Source organism: Oncorhynchus mykiss, chromosome 6 (genome assembly GCF_013265735.2).
Source record: "Oncorhynchus mykiss isolate Arlee chromosome 6, USDA_OmykA_1.1, whole genome shotgun sequence".
Taxonomy (NCBI): domain Eukaryota; kingdom Metazoa; phylum Chordata; class Actinopteri; order Salmoniformes; family Salmonidae; genus Oncorhynchus; species Oncorhynchus mykiss.
Window position 1 is genome coordinate 82,408,423 of NC_048570.1, and position 17,550 is coordinate 82,425,972.

At 42.1% G+C, this 17,550-nt stretch overlaps 1 protein-coding gene across 2 annotated transcripts; it reads left to right on the forward strand.

The window, feature by feature from the left end:
- Positions 1-5,094: 5,094 nt before the first annotated feature.
- On the forward strand, positions 5,095-12,209 carry LOC110526689 (maspardin). Of its 2 annotated transcripts, XM_036981175.1 has the most exons (10): positions 5,095-5,249; positions 5,646-5,710; positions 6,021-6,182; positions 7,155-7,235; positions 7,717-7,862; positions 8,363-8,471; positions 8,734-8,841; positions 9,058-9,198; positions 9,868-9,948; positions 11,431-12,209. In XM_036981175.1, exons 2-10 carry the CDS (start codon positions 5,648-5,650, stop codon positions 11,545-11,547), a joined length of 1,008 nt encoding a protein of 335 aa, XP_036837070.1. In that variant the 5' UTR covers positions 5,095-5,249; positions 5,646-5,647; the 3' UTR covers positions 11,548-12,209. The 2 variants fall into 2 exon arrangements, with proteins under 2 accessions (XP_036837070.1, XP_036837071.1); XM_036981176.1 differs by lacking the exon at positions 9,868-9,948.
- The last annotated feature ends 5,341 nt before the right edge of the window (positions 12,210-17,550 follow it).

Genomic DNA, 17,550 nt, shown 5'->3' on the forward strand with positions numbered 1-17,550 from the left:
GTGCTCTAATCGTTAGCCCGCTAAGTGATTCTAGACCACATTTCACACAGAACATTACGTTTTTTGGTATTTATTTTTTTAACCTTAATTTAACTAGGCAAGTCAGGTAAGAACACATTCTTATTTACAATGAAGGCCTACACCGGCCAAACCCGGACGACGCTGGGCCAGTTATGGGACTCCCAATCACGGCGTGTATGTAATGACGCCTCTAGCACTGAGATGCAGTGCCTTAGACCGCTGCGCCCATTTTCAAGATGGCCGCCATTTATTTCAATGGGAGGAACTGCATCAAAGATGATCTATTATATTGACAAGACATTAGAGTGACTGCTCCAACAATGGAAATATATGTCCTCAACGAGGAAAGGCAGGCGCGATGAGGTGGGACCCTTCTAGCCATTGAGAGGGCACCAGGGCAGCTATGCTCTGAACAACTGGCACAACTAAGTCGTTTTTTTCTTCCAAAATTGGCGGAATGCCACATGCATCCACTTATATCAGTACATTTGTAACAGTCTAAACATTACGAAACTTCTATTAGATCAAATAAGCCATGTTATTCGACACGCTCTCATAGACCTCCATACAAAAAAGGGCTTATCTCTGATTGGGAGTCCCATAGGGCTGCCCACAACTCGCCCAGCATCGTCCGGGTTTGGCCGGTATTTGGCCGGCCGTCATTGTAAATAAGAATTTGTCCTTAACTGACTTGCCAAATTAAATAAAGGTTAAATAAAAAAAAATCTCCAGATTTTGGGTGTAGTAAATCCTCTTGCTTTGCCTCTTCCTCTCTGACTACATTGATTTTGCATAACTGAATAAATAATTAGTGTAATAGACCAATAATGACTTAAATGTGTGCTACAATAAGGACAACCCAAGTATGTCAGTTATATGTATATAATCAAAATCAAATCCAATTTTATTTGTCACATGCCCCGAATACAACAGGTTTAGACCGTACTGTGAAATGTTTACTTATAAGCCCTTAAACCAACAATGCAGTTTAATTAAAGAAAAATAAGAGTTAAGAAAATGTATTCGTCACTTACACAGTTTGCAGCGAAATGCTTATGTGCTAGCTCCCATAACAATGCAGTACATTAATCATTAATAACACAGAAAAGAGTTGAGCCAAAAATAACAAGTAGTAGAAGTAATAGAAGAGGTAGTGTGCATCGTAATAATGGACTGAATTTACAAGTATAAAGCTGGTAGTGGAATCAATAGTATATATTAGAACAGCAGGGTTGACTGTGTGTGTGTGTGTGTGTGTGTGTGTGTGTGTGTGTGTGTGTGTGTGTGTGTGTGTGTGTGTGTGTGTGTGTGTGTGTGTGTGTGTGTGTGGGTGTGTGTGTGTGCGTGCGGGACAGCAGTGGAGAAAGTGGAAAGTTTTAAGTTCCTCGGTGTACACATCACATCACGGACAAACTGAAATGATCCACCCACACAGGCAGCGTGGTGAAGAAAGCGCAGCAGCGCCTCTTCAACCTCAGGAGGCTGAAGAAATTCGGCTTGTCACCAAAAACACTCACAAACTTTTACAGATGCACAATCGAGAGCATCCTGTTGGGCTGAATCACCGCCTGGTATGGCAACTGCTCTGCCCATAACCGTAAGGCTCTCCAGAGGGTAGTGAGGTCTGCACAATGCATCACTGGGGGCAAACTACCTGCCCTCCAGGACACCTACACCACCCGGTGTCACAGGAAGGCCAAAAAGATCATCAAAGACAACAACCACCCAAGCCACTGCCTGTTCACCCCGCTATCATCCAGAAGGCGAGGTCAGTACAGGTGCATCAAAGTTGGGACCGAGAGACTGAAAAACAGCTTCTATCTCAAGGCCATCAGACTGTTAAACAGACATCACTAACATTGAGTGGCTGCTGCCAACATACTGACTCAACTCTAGCCACTTAAATAATGGAAAAATGTATGTAATAAATGTATCACTAGCCACTTTAAACAATGCCACTTTATATAATGTTTACATACCCTACATTACTCATCTCATATGTATATACTGTACTCTATACCATCTACTGCATCTTGCCTATGCCGTTCGGCCATCACTCATTCATGTATTTTTATGTACATATTCTTATTCATTCCTTTACACTTGTGTGTATAAGGTCGTTGTTGTGAAATTGTTAGGTTAGATGACTTGTTAGATATTACTGCATGGTCGGAACTAGAAGCACAAGCATTTCGCTACACTCGCATTAACATCTGCTAACCATGTGTATGTGACAAATAACATTTTATTTTATTAGTCCTGGAGGGCAGGGAGCTCTCCCCCAGTTATGCAGTGGGCCGGCCGCACCACTCTCTGTGGGGCCTTCTGGTTGAGGGCCGTTCAGTTGCCGTTCCAGGCGGTGGTGCAGTTGCCGTTCCAGGCGGTGATGCAGCCAGTCAAGATGTTCTCGATTGTGCAGCTATAGAACTTATTTAGGATTCAATGGCCCATGCCAAATTTCTTCAGGCACCTGGGTTGAAGAGGTGCTGCTGCACCTTTTTCACCACGATGGTGATGTGATTGGGCCATGTCTGGATCTCTGTGATGTGCACACAGAGGAACTGTAAGGTTTTTACCCTCCCCCAGCAGCCCTGTCAATGACAATAGGTGCATGCTCCTCCCCCTGTTTCCTGTAGTCCACGATCGTCTCCTTGGTTTTGCTGATGTTGAGGGAGAGAATGTTTCTAACCTCCTCCCTCCTCCGCACTGCTTTGCTTTATCTTGGCCAGGTCACAGTTGTAAATGAGAACTTGTTTTCAACTGGCCTACCTGGTTAAATAAAGGTGAAATAAAATAAATCCAATAAGCATGGAGTATACCCTGTATACCCACGACTGCGTGACCTCACACAGTTCCAACTCCATCATCAAGTATGCTGACGACACAACAGTAGTAGGCCTGATTACCAACAACGATGAGATGGCCTACAGGGAGGAGGTAGGCCCTCTGACGGTGTGTTGCCAGGTAAACAACCTCTCCCTCAACGTCAGCAAAACAAAGGAATTGATCGTGGACTTCAGGAGGAACCAGGCTGGGCATGCCCCCATCCTCATCAACGGGGCAACCATTGAGACAATTCCTCTGGTACACATCTCCAAGGAGCTAAAATGGTCAAACCACAGGACACTATGGTGAAGAAGGAACGACAGCGACTCTTCAACCTCAGGAGGCTGAAGAAATGTGGCCTGTCCCCGAAGGCCCTCACAGTGTTCTACAGGAGCACCATCGAGAGCATACTGTCAGGCTTTATCAAAGCCTTGTCCAACAACTCCACCTCTATACACTGAGTGTACAAAACATTAGGAACACCTGCTCTTTTCATGACATACACTGACTAGGTGAATCCAGGTGAAAGTTGTGATCCCTTATTAATTTCACCTAAATCCACTTCAATCATGGTCATGAGACCAATGTATACATTTGGTTCACCAAGATTTTACAATAGGACATGGTGTGTTCCCTTTTAGGCTCATATATCTACAGCGAATAGTCAAGGGGCCAGACCAAAAATGTGTCCACTTTGAGGTGTCAAAGGTTTGATGGCATTCAATTGTTCTATGTTTTTCACATCTTTATATATTTTGTGGTATGGTAGTCTATGCAATAGAATGTTCGCAGGCTGATAAAGGAATGTTGAGACAAGTTGGAATGTTCACATGTTCATTGAAAATGACTATCAAACAAACAACATTCTATTGGATCTCTTAAAAACCATGGGATTAGGTACATTTTTTGCCTTCAGATCTAATGATTTACTTAGACTGACTCATCATTGAAACAACAATGTAACAAACTACATATTTGTTGTAGGGAAATTGGTTATAATGGGAAATTCTACAAGTCCAAGAGATCCAAAGCTGGTAGCGTATTTGTTTATAGTTTTATATAGCCACCTGTAATAGTCTGTTGTACACTGAGTGTACAAAACATTAGGAACACCTTCCTAATATTGAGTTGCACCCCCTTTTGCCCTCAGAACAGCCTAAATTTGTCGGGGCATGGACTCTACGAGGTGACAAAAGCGTTCCACAGGGATGCAGGCCCATGGGATTAGGTGCATTTTTGCCTCCAGATCTAATGATTTATTTAGACTGACTCATCATTGAAACAACAGAGGGTGAATGGGCAAGACAAAACATGTAAGTGCCTTTGAACAGGGTATGGTAGCAGGTGCAAGGCGCACCAGTTTGAATGTGTAAAGAACTGCACAGCTCCTGGGTTTTTCATGCTCACCAGTTTCCCGTGTGTATCAAGAATGTTCCACCAACCAAAGGACATCCAGCCAACTTGACACAACCGTGGAAAGCATTGGAGTGAACATGAGCCTGCATCCCTGTGGAACGCTTTTGTCACCTCGTAGAGTCCATGCCCCGACAAATTTAGGCTGTTCTGAGGGCAAAAGGAGGTGCAACTCAATATTAGGAAGGTGTTCCTAATGTTTTGTACACTCAGTGTACAACAGACTATTACAGGTGGCTATATAAAACTATAAACAAATACGCTACCAGCTTTGGATCTCTTGGACTTGTAGAATTTCCCATTATAACCAATTTCCCTACAACAAATATGTAGTTTGTTACATTGTTGTTTCAATGATGAGTCAGTCTAAGTAAATCATTAGATCTGAAGGCAAAAAATGTACCTAATCCCATGGTTTTTAAGAGATCCAATAGAATGTTGTTTGTTTGATAGTCATTTTCAATGAACATGTGAACATTCCAACTTGTCTCAACATTCCTTTATCAGCCTGCGAACATTCTATTGCATAGACTACCATACCACAAAATATATAAAGATGTGAAAAACATAGAACAATTGAATGCCATCAAACCTTTGACACCTCAAAGTGGACACATTTTTGGTCTGGCCCCTTGACTATTCGCTGTAGATATATGAGCCTAAAAGGGAACACACCATGTCCTATTGTAAAATCTTGGTGAACAAAATGTATACATTGGTCTCATGACCATCTTTTCTCTAATGTATAGACAAAGGTTTTAGGCTTTAGGTTTTTAATAGAAGTCTGTGGTTTTAGGAGATCAATAATCATGAAGTAAAGGAGACGAGGAGAGGAAGGAAGTAATTTAAGAATGTTGAAACACGCCCCTGAGCATCACGGAAGTGCGTGCAAGTAATGTCATATGACTTGTTCAGAACGAGAAATAAAATGTTGCTAATCTGTGGATAAAAGTGGACCTTAACGGTGAATGATATCCAAAGCAAACACGGTAATATTGACCCTATGTATTTTGACATATTTTTGTTTTTGTCATTGATCATCGGTTTGCAGGTAATAACTTTGTGAGAGAGAAAATCGTACAGTCGTTAGCTAACGTTACAGCTTAAGTATTCGTCACGAGTGGTGACTAACGTTAGCTAGGATGGCTAACGTGAACTAGACAGAGACATGCGACAAACTAGCCAAATAAAATAAATGCAAACTGGTGTTAGCTGACGGTTCTCATCAACCCCCCTCTTTAGTTACTAAAGAGATAAACAAGCACACGCTGAAGGATGGCTAATCAGTTTCAGAATCATCTTACTTCCTTCCTTCCTTTAACAGGAGGATACTTAATACCAGCCTATTAGCTTTCTTACTAGCCTTCGTCTTCTTGTTTCCACAGAAATGGAGGAGATAAGAATATCTCCTGATTACAACTGGTTCAGAAGCACAGTGCCACTGAAAAAAGTAAGCAAAAACACCATATCGCACTCCACAATAGCCTAGCTAGCTTTATCACTACAGTTGTTTCCGTTGCTGGCCATTCACATAGCCCGTATGAACTCAATACAATAATATTTAATTGAACAGTTATACTATATATCTTCAGTTTGTTGACATTGACGAGTCCAACACAGTCTTCTTAAATATCCCTTTCATTGACGTGATCCCATCTAGAAACACAGTTCTTTGTTATAGAATTTGCTATAATATTACATGGAATGTTTTGTATTTATGGGTTGTACATTCATGTTTCACCTCTGTATCATCTCTCTAGATTATAGTGGACGACGATGACAGCAAGGTGTGGTCCTTGTATGACGCAGGCCCAAAGAGCATCAGGTGTCCCATCATATTCCTTCCCCCTGTGAGTGGGACAGCAGAGGTGTTCTTCCAGCAGGTCTTAGCCCTGACAGGCTGGGGCTACAGAGTCATCTCAGTGAGTCACTGTGAAAGAACACCATTATGGCTTGTGGCTCATAATATTCATTAAGATATTCATCATCCACAGTCAAATGACCAAGGCACTCCTTTTGGAATATTAGATACACTAGACTGGGTCCACTCTACAGGTTATGTGATGCTTATTTATTCAGTGTAGAGGCAACCAGTGCAAATCAAACATTTTGGCTGTTAGGCCATCCTCCATATTTAGAATTTAAAATAAAAAGCCTTTTATATGAAGAACTTTGGAAAAACTGTATTCGGACTGTATGGTGAGAATTTAGAATGGATCAGTAATGGATGAATGCTGGTATTTTGATATTTGACCTACACAGTTAATATAACAGTAAGACAGGCAAAACTGAGGAGTGTAATTAAGTCTAATGCTTTTATAAGCATCTTTATGGAGCTGGTATACTTTTAATTGCGCTATAGGTTCATAAAGGTGTTTTCAGATTTTTATTGACCAAATAGTGAGAGAGAATGACAGTGGGGAAGGTTAGAGCGAGGTTGTGTGAAAGGGCAGTAGGCTGGATTTGATCACATGCCGATACTAAAGACGCGTGCTGGAGGCTTTACCTCTAGACCAGCCAGGGTACAATACAAGTCTATTCTGATGTAGGAGTAGAAGTCTTTCACTAGGCTATATTCCAAGTGATTTTTATTTGAGCCAGGCACCATTGAATGTCATGACGTTAACATCACACTGAGTGGCATAGAGTTGATTCCGGTTCTCTGTAGCTGCTAGGTTCATCTAGTGCTTTTAGCTGTTAGAGATTTGGCTTTGTTTTGTTTTAGAACTGTATGCAAACAAGGATAAAACACATCCGAAGCAGAATACGTTTACCCAACACAGGACCGTTTTGATCTGGATTAAATGTGTTTTAAACTAGCCCCAGGGGTTCCTAGACTGGATATATTCTACAAGTTAAGGTTTCTGAAAATGACTTTTCTCTGTCTCTCTTAGCTGCAGTATCCTGTTTATTGGGATCTCTTGGAGTTCTGTGATGGATTTCGGAAGCTTCTCGATCACTTGCATTTGGACAAGGTTTGTATTACCATGGAAAACTTGTAACGCTAGTCTTTTATGGTTTTACAATGGTATGACCTGGAACTATGCAAAACCGACAGCTATAATGCATTTTTAATATAATAATATATGACATATAGCAGACGCTTTTCTCCAAAGTGACTTAGTCATGCGTCTATACTGCATACATTTTACGTATGGGTGTCCCTGAGAATTAAACCCACAACCCTGGCGGGGCAAGCACCATGCTCTACCAACTGAGCCGTACAGGACCATATTATTACTATATTAATGGTATTATTACATAATACATTATTACTTGTTATAAACATGTATGAGGCGTTATAATTGTCTTATTATAATTTATGTAGCAAATGTTCAATATAGTCATGATCATTATGGACTTCCATTATAAGGCGTGTCATAAGCATGTATTCTAAGTGCATCATAATGCATTAAGGCTTTAAGTAAAGTGTCAAGACTATTTCTATTGTTATAGGTCCATCTATTTGGTGCTTCTCTGGGCGGCTTCCTGGCCCAGAAGTTTGCCGAGCACACACACAAGTCTCCCAGAGTCCACTCTCTGATCCTGTGCAACTCCTTCAGTGACACCACCATCTTCAACCAGACATTGACAGCCAACAGGTACAGTCCTGGGTTGTATTCCTTAAGGAACACTGTAGCAAAATTAAAACAAGCATTTCTTATTGGACAAGTTCAAGTAGTCCTGCCCTGTTTGTCTGTTTTGTTCGATTTGGTGCCTAATGAATAAGACCGTTTTACCCTTGACCGTGCTGTGGAGGAAGAACAGGGTCGTGTTCAGTGGACAAACGTTGTGGAGCGGTACAGATAGAAATGCCATGAATAGAGCTGACATGATTCCTTTCTCTACATGTCAGAAAGGCACCATTTTACCCTGCTGAACGTGACCCAGGTGTTTGTCAAAAACATAGCCTTTGTTTATGGTCTGTCATTACAAATGTCATCTGTGTACCGTGTAGGCCTCCGTAGTTCATTAAAGTTACATGTTTGCCAGTCCTGTCTTTTTTGGTTTAGCCTTACCATTTAGCTTTGAGACACATACGTTTCTCTATTCTGTTCTGAGTCATTCATACAGGGACGCCATGTTATTTCTTGCCTTCCAGCTTTTGGTTGATGCCCGCCTTCATGTTGAAGAAGATTGTCCTGGGGAACTTCGCTAAAGGACCTGTCGACCCCAAGATGGCCGACGCAATCGACTTTATGGTCGACAGAGTAAGTTCCAGACCTCTATTAAAGGGGTAATCTGAAATTGTTTTGGTAAACAGCTGAGGGATTGTCTAGAGAAATGTAACCACTCAAATTCACAGCAGAGATGCATATTTTGGGTTTTGATGAGGTATGACAGTTACCACCTCTCTCTCTCTTTCTCCCCCCCCCTTCTCTCTCTCTCTACCCATTTCTCTCTTTCATCTCTCTCTTTCTCTCAACCCCCTTCTCTGTCTCTCTCCACCTCTTTCTCTCTCCCCCTCCCTAGCTGGAGAGCCTGAACCAGGGTGAGCTAGCCTCCAGACTAACACTCAACTGTCAGAACTCCTACGTGGAGCCTCACAAGATAAAGGACCTGGCCGTCACCATTATGGATGTAGGAGGAACTGCTGTTCATTTGCAGCATTTTATTTCCATTCTTGTTTACTGTACATCTCACTTCACATATCAGTAGGGATTGGCTGTTTTGTGGCTTGTGGGTGGGTCATTGGAGCTGTAACCTGGATGTGTTCTGTGCTTATGCATATGTATGCGACTGTGTATAACTGTGTGTGTGCTACTTGTTTGTGTGCGCGTTTCATTTGGTTTAAAGGTGTTCGACCAGAGTGCCCTGTCACACGAGGCGAAAGAGGAAATGTATAAGCTGTATCCAAATGCCAGACGGGCTCACCTCAAAACGGGTGGAAACTTCCCCTACCTGTGTAGGAGTGCTGAGGTCAACCTATACATACAGGTGAGCACATCAGAGTTGGTAGAAAAGACACACTGTACCATTTAAACCACCAAACTGATATGATAAATATTACACAATATATTTCATGTGGGGATATGATGTGACTTTCCCCTTACATTGTATTAGGAACAGAAGTTTATAAGAAAGTGAAGTGATGTCTGTCATCAAAATGTATCTTGTAGCACAGATGCGGCTGGTTGGGTTAGCCTGGAGAGGAAGCTGTGGTATTATCTCACCACTTTAGTATGTTTATCTTGTATATTTCAGACTCAGCTGATGATGATAGTGTCAACTGTTCTACTCTCATACCGCTCTCACCTCAATGTGGCTAACATTTCCCAGCCTAATTGTTACCAAATATCCAAATGGAGATTCAGTGAATACTAACATCTGACATAGATTGATTTATCTCGAGGAGTCTCCCACGCTTGTCTCAAAGCAGCGAGATGTCGCTGTCCCAATCAAAACGGTGCTGAAATTATAATCTAGGTGACCACACACGACTATTGCTTTAAATTAGTATAACGGCTGGATATGACTTTGGGAGTTTCAGTATAAGCAAGAATTTGATACATGCCTTCAATTGCATTAGCCTACTTTATTCAAGTATTGTCATCATTCAGTGCATCATAACTAAGGTGAGTTTTCCTCTATCTGCGCTTTTTCTAGATCCAATGGCTGTTTCCTCCTCTCCTCACTCTGCTGTCGTCCGCCTCCGCCATGTTGTTCTCAACACCACTTTATTTCAATGTACACTTTTCTAGAAATCTTTTTATTCATTTTTTTGGCACTTAATTTCTGTGATGTCAGGCCTGGGCTCGGGCTTCAGCTCACTGGGCGTCGGTCAGACCGGGATCGAATTTCAGTTCTGACTCTAAACTGCATTCGGGTCTCATGTGCAGTCCGGCGGTGTCAATTATGCTCAAGGTTTCCATGTGAAAACCTGTTTGGATAATGTGCTATTTTATGCCAATATTTGCGGAATTGCTTTAGTGCGACATTGTTGTAATTTCTCAGGTCTTGTCATTTTATTTTCTTGGGAAATGTGAGGTGTTGATCCCGGCTACCGGTGTTTATTTTTAAAATTGTATTTAACTTGGCAGGTCATTAAAGTCAATGACAGGAAGAGTGGTAACCCCACACTGTTGAACGTTCTAACAATTCTCAGACTCGTACATGTAGTAGTGTAGCCTCGGTAATGTATTAAACATGTGAGTTTGTGATGAATCCAGCAGTGCAGGCTCCTGCACATTTCTTATTGTCGTTTCATTGTGTTACTACTATGGTGCTATTTCTACTGAAACAACCTTAAACGGTCATAGACCACAAGCATCACTACGTACCATTTGGTACCAGATAGTTATCAATAGTGCTGACTTCTTTGATGCAAGTCAAGTATCCATTGTTGGTACATAGTTATTACTGTAGTTAGTTAATACCAATGTACATACCAATTACTAGCTGGAAATCAGGCTGTAGGTATCTACAACCACCAGATAGACCACAATCTTGAATAGCACCACTAAACATAGTCAGACACTTGATTCCACAGCTTCCTCTGCAGGCTAACCCAACCAGCTGCATCTGTGATACAAAAGAGGTTTTGGCCACTGACATCCCTTGTTAATCCCTAGTGTTAAGTGTCTGACTATGTGTGACTATGTTTTAAGTGGCGCTTTTCAACAAGATTGTCTGTCTGGTGTTTGGAGATGCAGCCAAAAATCTTTCTTTCCAGCTAGTACTTGGTATGTACATTGGTATTAACTAACTACAGTAGTAACTATGTACCAACAATGGATACTTGACTTGCATCAAAGAAGTCAGCACTATTGGTAACTATCTGGTACCAAATGGTACGTAGTGATGCTTGTGGTCTATGACCGTTTAAGGTTGTTTCAGTAGAAATAGCACCATAGTAGTAACACAATGAAACGACAATAAGAAATGTGCAGGAGCCTGCACTGCTGGATTCATCACAAACTCACATGTTTAATACATTACCGAGGCTACACTACTACATGTACGAGTCTGAGAATTGTTAGAATGTTCAACAGTGTCGGGTTACCGCTCTTTCTGTCATGACCTTACTTATTGTACCTGCAAGTTAGCCTTGTACCAACATCCTGATCTCAAGCTTACATTCTGTAAGGATGGTCATATGAGGCTTCCTGCATGTAACTTCATATAGACTATTTCTGAACATGTTCCCTCTGTCTCGACCCCTCTCCTCAGATTCACCTGCGGCAGTTCCACGGGACGCGGTACGCCGCCATCAACTCGGACATGGTGAGCGCCGAGGAGCTGGAGGTGCAGAAGAGCCACCTGGTGAATAGCGCCAACGACCAATGACGAGACTGTTACCCAGCACCTTCTCCTCTCTCCCAGCTCTGACCGGCAGGCCAGAACCATAGAATCGGATTGGCTGATTCTGTGGGGCAGAACTATGGGAACTACGTTTCCCTGACCAGCAAAACAGCCAAGAAAAAGTCAACCATAGAAATTAGAATGACTCAATTCTATTTCTGTATTTCTATGATCTCAACCATCATCACCCAGTCACCACGACTGGTCACACGGATCTATGGATCCACTTGTTAAAAAAGGTCATCTCTTCACCTGATCTTCTTTCTGTTTTTTCTACGATATTGAATACAATCAATCCACAAGTTGAACTGATACTATTTTTACTTTACAGTTAAAAATATATATTTTAATTATCACTGTTACTGTAAATAGAGCGTAATTGGCTACGTTGCTTTGAGAGAAGAAACGCCATACGATGCCATGTTATGAACCTTTTGCCTTACGTGATATAAATCTCATGCATTTAATTGATGTTGCACTTTTGAATTCCATGTTTTTCCTTCTATGTTTATGGTTAACTCTGCCAACTGTGGCGATACTTGGTAAGCTAGAAAACCTGCACTGATTAGATATACAGCGGAGGATGGTAGTCAGAAGAAATAATGTTAAATTTAATTTGTAATTTAATAAAGCCTTCTTGAAAACATGCCCTGCCATGTGGGGTTTTGTGTAATTTCAACCAACTTTCTATGCATTTCCATAGGTTGTTATACACTTATGAATGCCTAAATCCTATTTGTACTGGAATGATGTAAAGCACAATAAATGCAAGATGTCATGTTGATAGAACATTTTCCATAATGCTGGGGGTTGGTCTATTGCAGGGATCAATAACTACAATCAGCCATGGGATGATTTTTAATTTTCTCGAGCGGATGGTCATGGGGTCGGAACATACACTACCGTTCAAAGGTTTGGGGTCACTTTTTTATTGCGGACTGCAATAGCATCGAATAGTCCCCACGATATGCAACTGTTCAGGGAAGTCAGGAACCAACACACGCAGTCAGTCAGGAAAGCCAAGTCTAGCTTTTTCAAGCAGAAATTCGCATCCTGTAGCTCTAACTCCAAAAAGTTTTGGGACACTAAAGTCCATGGAGAATAAGAGCACCTCCTTCCAGCTGCCCACTGCACTGAGGCTAGGCAACACGGTCACCAATGATAAATCCATGATAATCAAAAATTTCAATAAGCATTTCTCAACGGCTAGCCATGCCTTCCTCCTGGCTACTCCAACCCCGGCCAACAGCTCCGCCCCCCCACGCAGCTACTCGCCCAAGCCTCCCAGCTTCTCCTTCACCCAAATCCAGACAGCATATGTTCTGAAAGAGCTGCAAAACCTGGACCCGTACAAATCAGCTGGGCTTGACAATCTGGACCCTGTCTTTCTAAAACGATCCGCCGCCATTGTTGCAACCCCTATTTACCAGCCTGTTCAACCTCTCTTTCGTATCGTCCGAGATCCCTAAAGATGGGAAAGCTGCCGCGGTCATCCCCCTCTTCAAATGGGGTGGCACCCTAGACCCAAACTGTTACAGACCTATATCCATCCTGCCCTGCCTATCTAAAGTCTTCGAAAGCCAAGTTAATAAACAGATAACTGACCATTTCGAATCCCACCGTAACTTCTCCCCCTTGCAATCAGGTACTAAACGATATCATAACCGCCATCGATAAAAGACAGTACTGTGCAGCCGTCTTCATCGACCTGGCCAAGGCTTTCGACTCTGTCAATCACTGTATTCTTATCGGCAGACTCAATAGCCTTGGTTTTTCTAATGACTGCCTCGCCTGGTTCACCAACTACTTTGCAGACAGAGTTCAGTGTGTCAAATCGGAGGGCATGTTGTCCGGACCCCTGGCAGTCTCTATGGGGGTACCACAGGGTTCAATTCTCGGGCCGACTCTCTTCTCTGTATATATCAATGATGTCACTTTTGCTGCGGGCGATTCCCAAATCCACCTCTACGCAGACGACACCATTCTTTATACTTCTGGCCCTTCCTTGGACACTGTGCTAACTAACCTCCAAACGAGCTTCAATGCCATACAACACTCCTTCCGTGGCCTCCAAATGTTCTTAAACGCTAGTAAAACCAAATGCATGCTTTTCAACCGTTCGCTGCCCGCACCCACCAGCCCGACTAGCATCACCACCCTGGACGGTTCCGACCTAGAATATGTGGACAACTATAAATACCTAGGTGTCTGGCTAGACTGTAAACTCTTCTTACAGACTCATATTAAACATCTCCAATCAAAAATCAAATCTAGAATCAGCTTTCTATTTCGCAACAAAGCCTCCTTCACTCACGCCGCCAAACTAACCCTCGTAAAACAGACTATCCTACCGATCCTCGACTTCGGCTATGTCATCTACAAAATAGCTTCCAACACTCTACTCAGCAAACTGGATGCAGTCTATCACAGTGCCATCCGTTTTGTTACCAAATCACCTTAGACCACCCACCACTGTGACCTGTATGCTCTAGTCGGCTGGCCCTCGCTACATATTCGTCGCCAGACCCACTGGTTCCAGGTCATCTATAAGTCTATGCTAGGTAAAGCTCCACCTTATCTCAGTTCACTGGTCACGATAACAACACCCACCCGTAGCACACGTTCCAGCAGGTATATCTCACTGATCATCCCCAAAGCCAACACCTCGTTTGGCCGCCTTTCCTTCCAGTTCTCTGCTGCCAGTGACTGGAATGATTTGCAAAAAACCCATTATCAGCAACCATCACTCCTGTGTTCCAATGGCTCTTTGTGTTAGCTAATCCAAGTTTATCATTTTAAAAGGCTAATTGATCATTAGAAAACCCTTTTGCAATTATGTTAGCACAGTTGAAAACTGTTGTTCTGATTAAATAAGCAATAAAACAGCCCTTTAGACTAGTTGAGTGTCTGGAGCATCAACATTTCTGGGTTCGATTACAGGCTCAAAATGGCCAGAAACAAAGAACTTTCTTCTGAAACTTGTCAGTCTATTCTAAGAAATTAAGGCTATTCCATGCGAGAAATTGCCAAGGAACTGAAGATCTGGTACAACGCTGTGTACTACTCCCTTCACAGAACAGCGCAAACTGGCTCTAATCAGAATAGAAAGAAGAGTGGGGGGCCCCGGTGCGCAAGAGGACAAGTACATTAGTGTCTAGTTTGAGAAACAGACGCCTCACAAGTCATCAACTGGCAGCTTCATTAAATAGTACCCTCAAAACACTAGTCTCAACGTCAACAGTGAAGAGGCAACTCTGGGATGCTGGCCTTCTAGGCAGAGTTCTTCTGTCCAGTCTCAACGTCAACAGTGAAGAGGCAACTCTGGGATGCTGGCCTTCTAGGCAGAGTTCTTCTGTCCAGTCTCAACGTCAACAGTGAAGAGGCGACTCCGGGATGCTGGCCTTCTAGGCAGAGTTCTTCTGTCCAGTCTCAACGTCAACAGTGAAGAGGCAACTCTGGGATGCTGGCCTTCTAGGCAGAGTTCTTCTGTCCAGTCTCAACGTCAACAGTGAAGAGGCGACTCTGGGATGCTGGCCTTCTAGGCAGAGTTCTTCTGTCCAGTGTGTGTTCTTTTGCCCATCTTAATATTTGTTTAATTTTTTATTGGCCAGTCTGAGATATGGCTTTTTCTTTGCAACTCTGCCTAGAAGTTCAGCATTCCGGAGTCACCTCATTAACAATGTCTACACTGTATTTCTGATCAATTTGATGCTATTTTAAATGGACAAAAAAACAAAGGACATTTCTAAGCGACCCCAAACTTTTGAACAGTAGTGTAATTACAAATTATTTGTAAACTGCAAATTAACTGCAAGAAGCCCAAACAGATATATTGAAATATAACGTACTTTCAAACCTTGCTTATCACATGTCTCTATTATTCGTGGAAATAATTGGGAACAGATTTACCAAATTAAAATCAATTGAAGCTGATTTCTTGGTATTCAGAAAACTTGGGATGCCAAAGAAAAGCACAGAATTTGGCTCGCAGGCTGCCAGTTGGGGAACCCTGGTCTAGTGGTAATTCTGCTGCCCCCTGGATCACATGACAGTGAAGGCAGCAGTTTGATCCCCTGTTCCACCACTCCCTCTCCACTATATCCCTGTCATCTATTTCATCTGTTTTAATACGTCAATAAATCTTCAAAATACACTTAAAAAATATATTTTTAAAGAAAGTTTCACTAAGATGTTTCTGTATAGAAAGTCAATTAACAAATTCATACCTCATCAGTTGTTGATCATCAATTGTTTAATTGAACTAAATGTACAAGCCAAACAGTGATCAACTAAATAACAGTCCATTCCAGTGCATTGTCCATCAATACAAGAAAATTGAAAATAGTTAAGCATTTGTTAAAAACGGATCTTTACACAATATGTATGGCATTTTATGGTAAAAATCTACCATGTGGTAGAACCACCACCTATTTTAGTTATTGAGCTGCATAGTCATGAACAGTTGTAATTTAGTAGACTGAGTTGGCATTGCAGTCCGGTACAGAAGAGAGCAATGTGGAATACTTCACCACACAGCTGAAAGCAGTATAAAACATGTGGTCTCGCTAGTAAAACATTGAAAAAAGCATTATACTAATATGGCAGATGTAGAGAGAAAACATTTTTTACTTCTCAGGTATGAAAACATTAAATGGTAGAATATTTGTTTTATTTTCAGGCATGAAAAAGATGGTGATTGTTAATTTATTATGCCCTCTTTGCCTTTTAGGCTAAACAACATGTGGTCTTAAATGCATGGTGCCTAGATAGTTAGGCCATGCCTTGAATATGGAAATATAATGGCTCAGTAGAACATTTATTTTCATTGCACCTGCACCAGTAGAGCAAATATTTTTCACATTTACAATGCACCACCCCACACACAAAAAAACTCTTAACATTTAATTCAGTTGAACTTAGAGAAAAAACACTGACTGCTATAGTTCTCTGTATGACAGACATGGATCCTTGACAGATCCAGGGGTTGAATTACAGGTTGCGGGGCACCATAACATATTAGATATATTTACATGGGTGCCTCCATAAGCATTAAATATATACAGATCAAAAATATAAACACAACATGCAACAATTTCTAAGATTTTACTGAGTTACAGTTTATATAAGGACAGCAGTCAATTGAAATGAATGAATTAGGTCCTAATCTATGGATTTCACATGACTGGGAATACAGATATGCATCTGTTGGTCACAGATACCTTGGATCAGAAAACCAGTCAGTCTCTGGTTTCACCACCATTTGCCTCATGCAGCGCGACACATCTCCTTCACATAGAGTTGATAAGGCTATGGAATGTTGTCCCACTCCTCTTCAATGGCTGTGCGAAGTTGCTGGATATTGGCAGGAACTGGAACACACTGTCATACACGTAGATCCAGAACATCCCAAACATGCTCAACAGGTGACATGTCTAGTGAGTACGCAGGACATGAAAGAACTGGGAAATGTTCAGCCTCCAGGAATTGTGTACAGATCCTTGCGACATGGGGCCGTACATTATCATGATGAAACATGAGATGGTGGCGGATGAATGGCATGACAATGTGCCTCAGAATCTTGTCATGGTATCTCTGTGCATTCAAATTGCCATCGATAAAATGCAGTTGTGTTCGTTGTCTGTAGCTTATGCCTGCCCATACCATAACCCCACCGCCACCATGGGGCTTTCTGTCCACAACGTTGACAGCAGCAAACCGCTCGCTCACATAACGCCATACCTGTGGTCTGTGGTTGTGAGGCCGGTTGGACGTACTGCCAAATTCTCTCAAATGACTTGAGGCTTATGGACATTAAATTCTCTGGCAACGGCTCTGGTGGACATTCCTGTAGTCATCATGCCTATTGCACACTCCCTCAAAGCATGAGACATCTGTTGCATTGTGTTGTGTGACAAATCTGTACATTTTGGAGTTGCCTTCTATCGTTCCCAGCACAAGGTACACCTGTATAATGATCATGCTGTTTAA

What these genes read in the sequence shown, in the direction of transcription:
- LOC110526689 (XM_036981175.1), top strand. Translation starts at nt 5,648, where the DNA reads ATGGAGGAGATAAGAATATCTCCTGATTACAACTGGTTCAGAAGCACA. An exon ending in CAGACATTGACAGCCAACAG is followed by an intron (nt 7,863 to 8,362) that starts GTACAGTCCTGG and finishes CTTGCCTTCCAG; the next exon opens with CTTTTGGTTGATGCCCGCCT. An exon ending in CAACACCACTTTATTTCAAT is followed by an intron (nt 9,949 to 11,430) that starts GTACACTTTTCT and finishes CCCTCTCCTCAG; the next exon opens with ATTCACCTGCGGCAGTTCCA.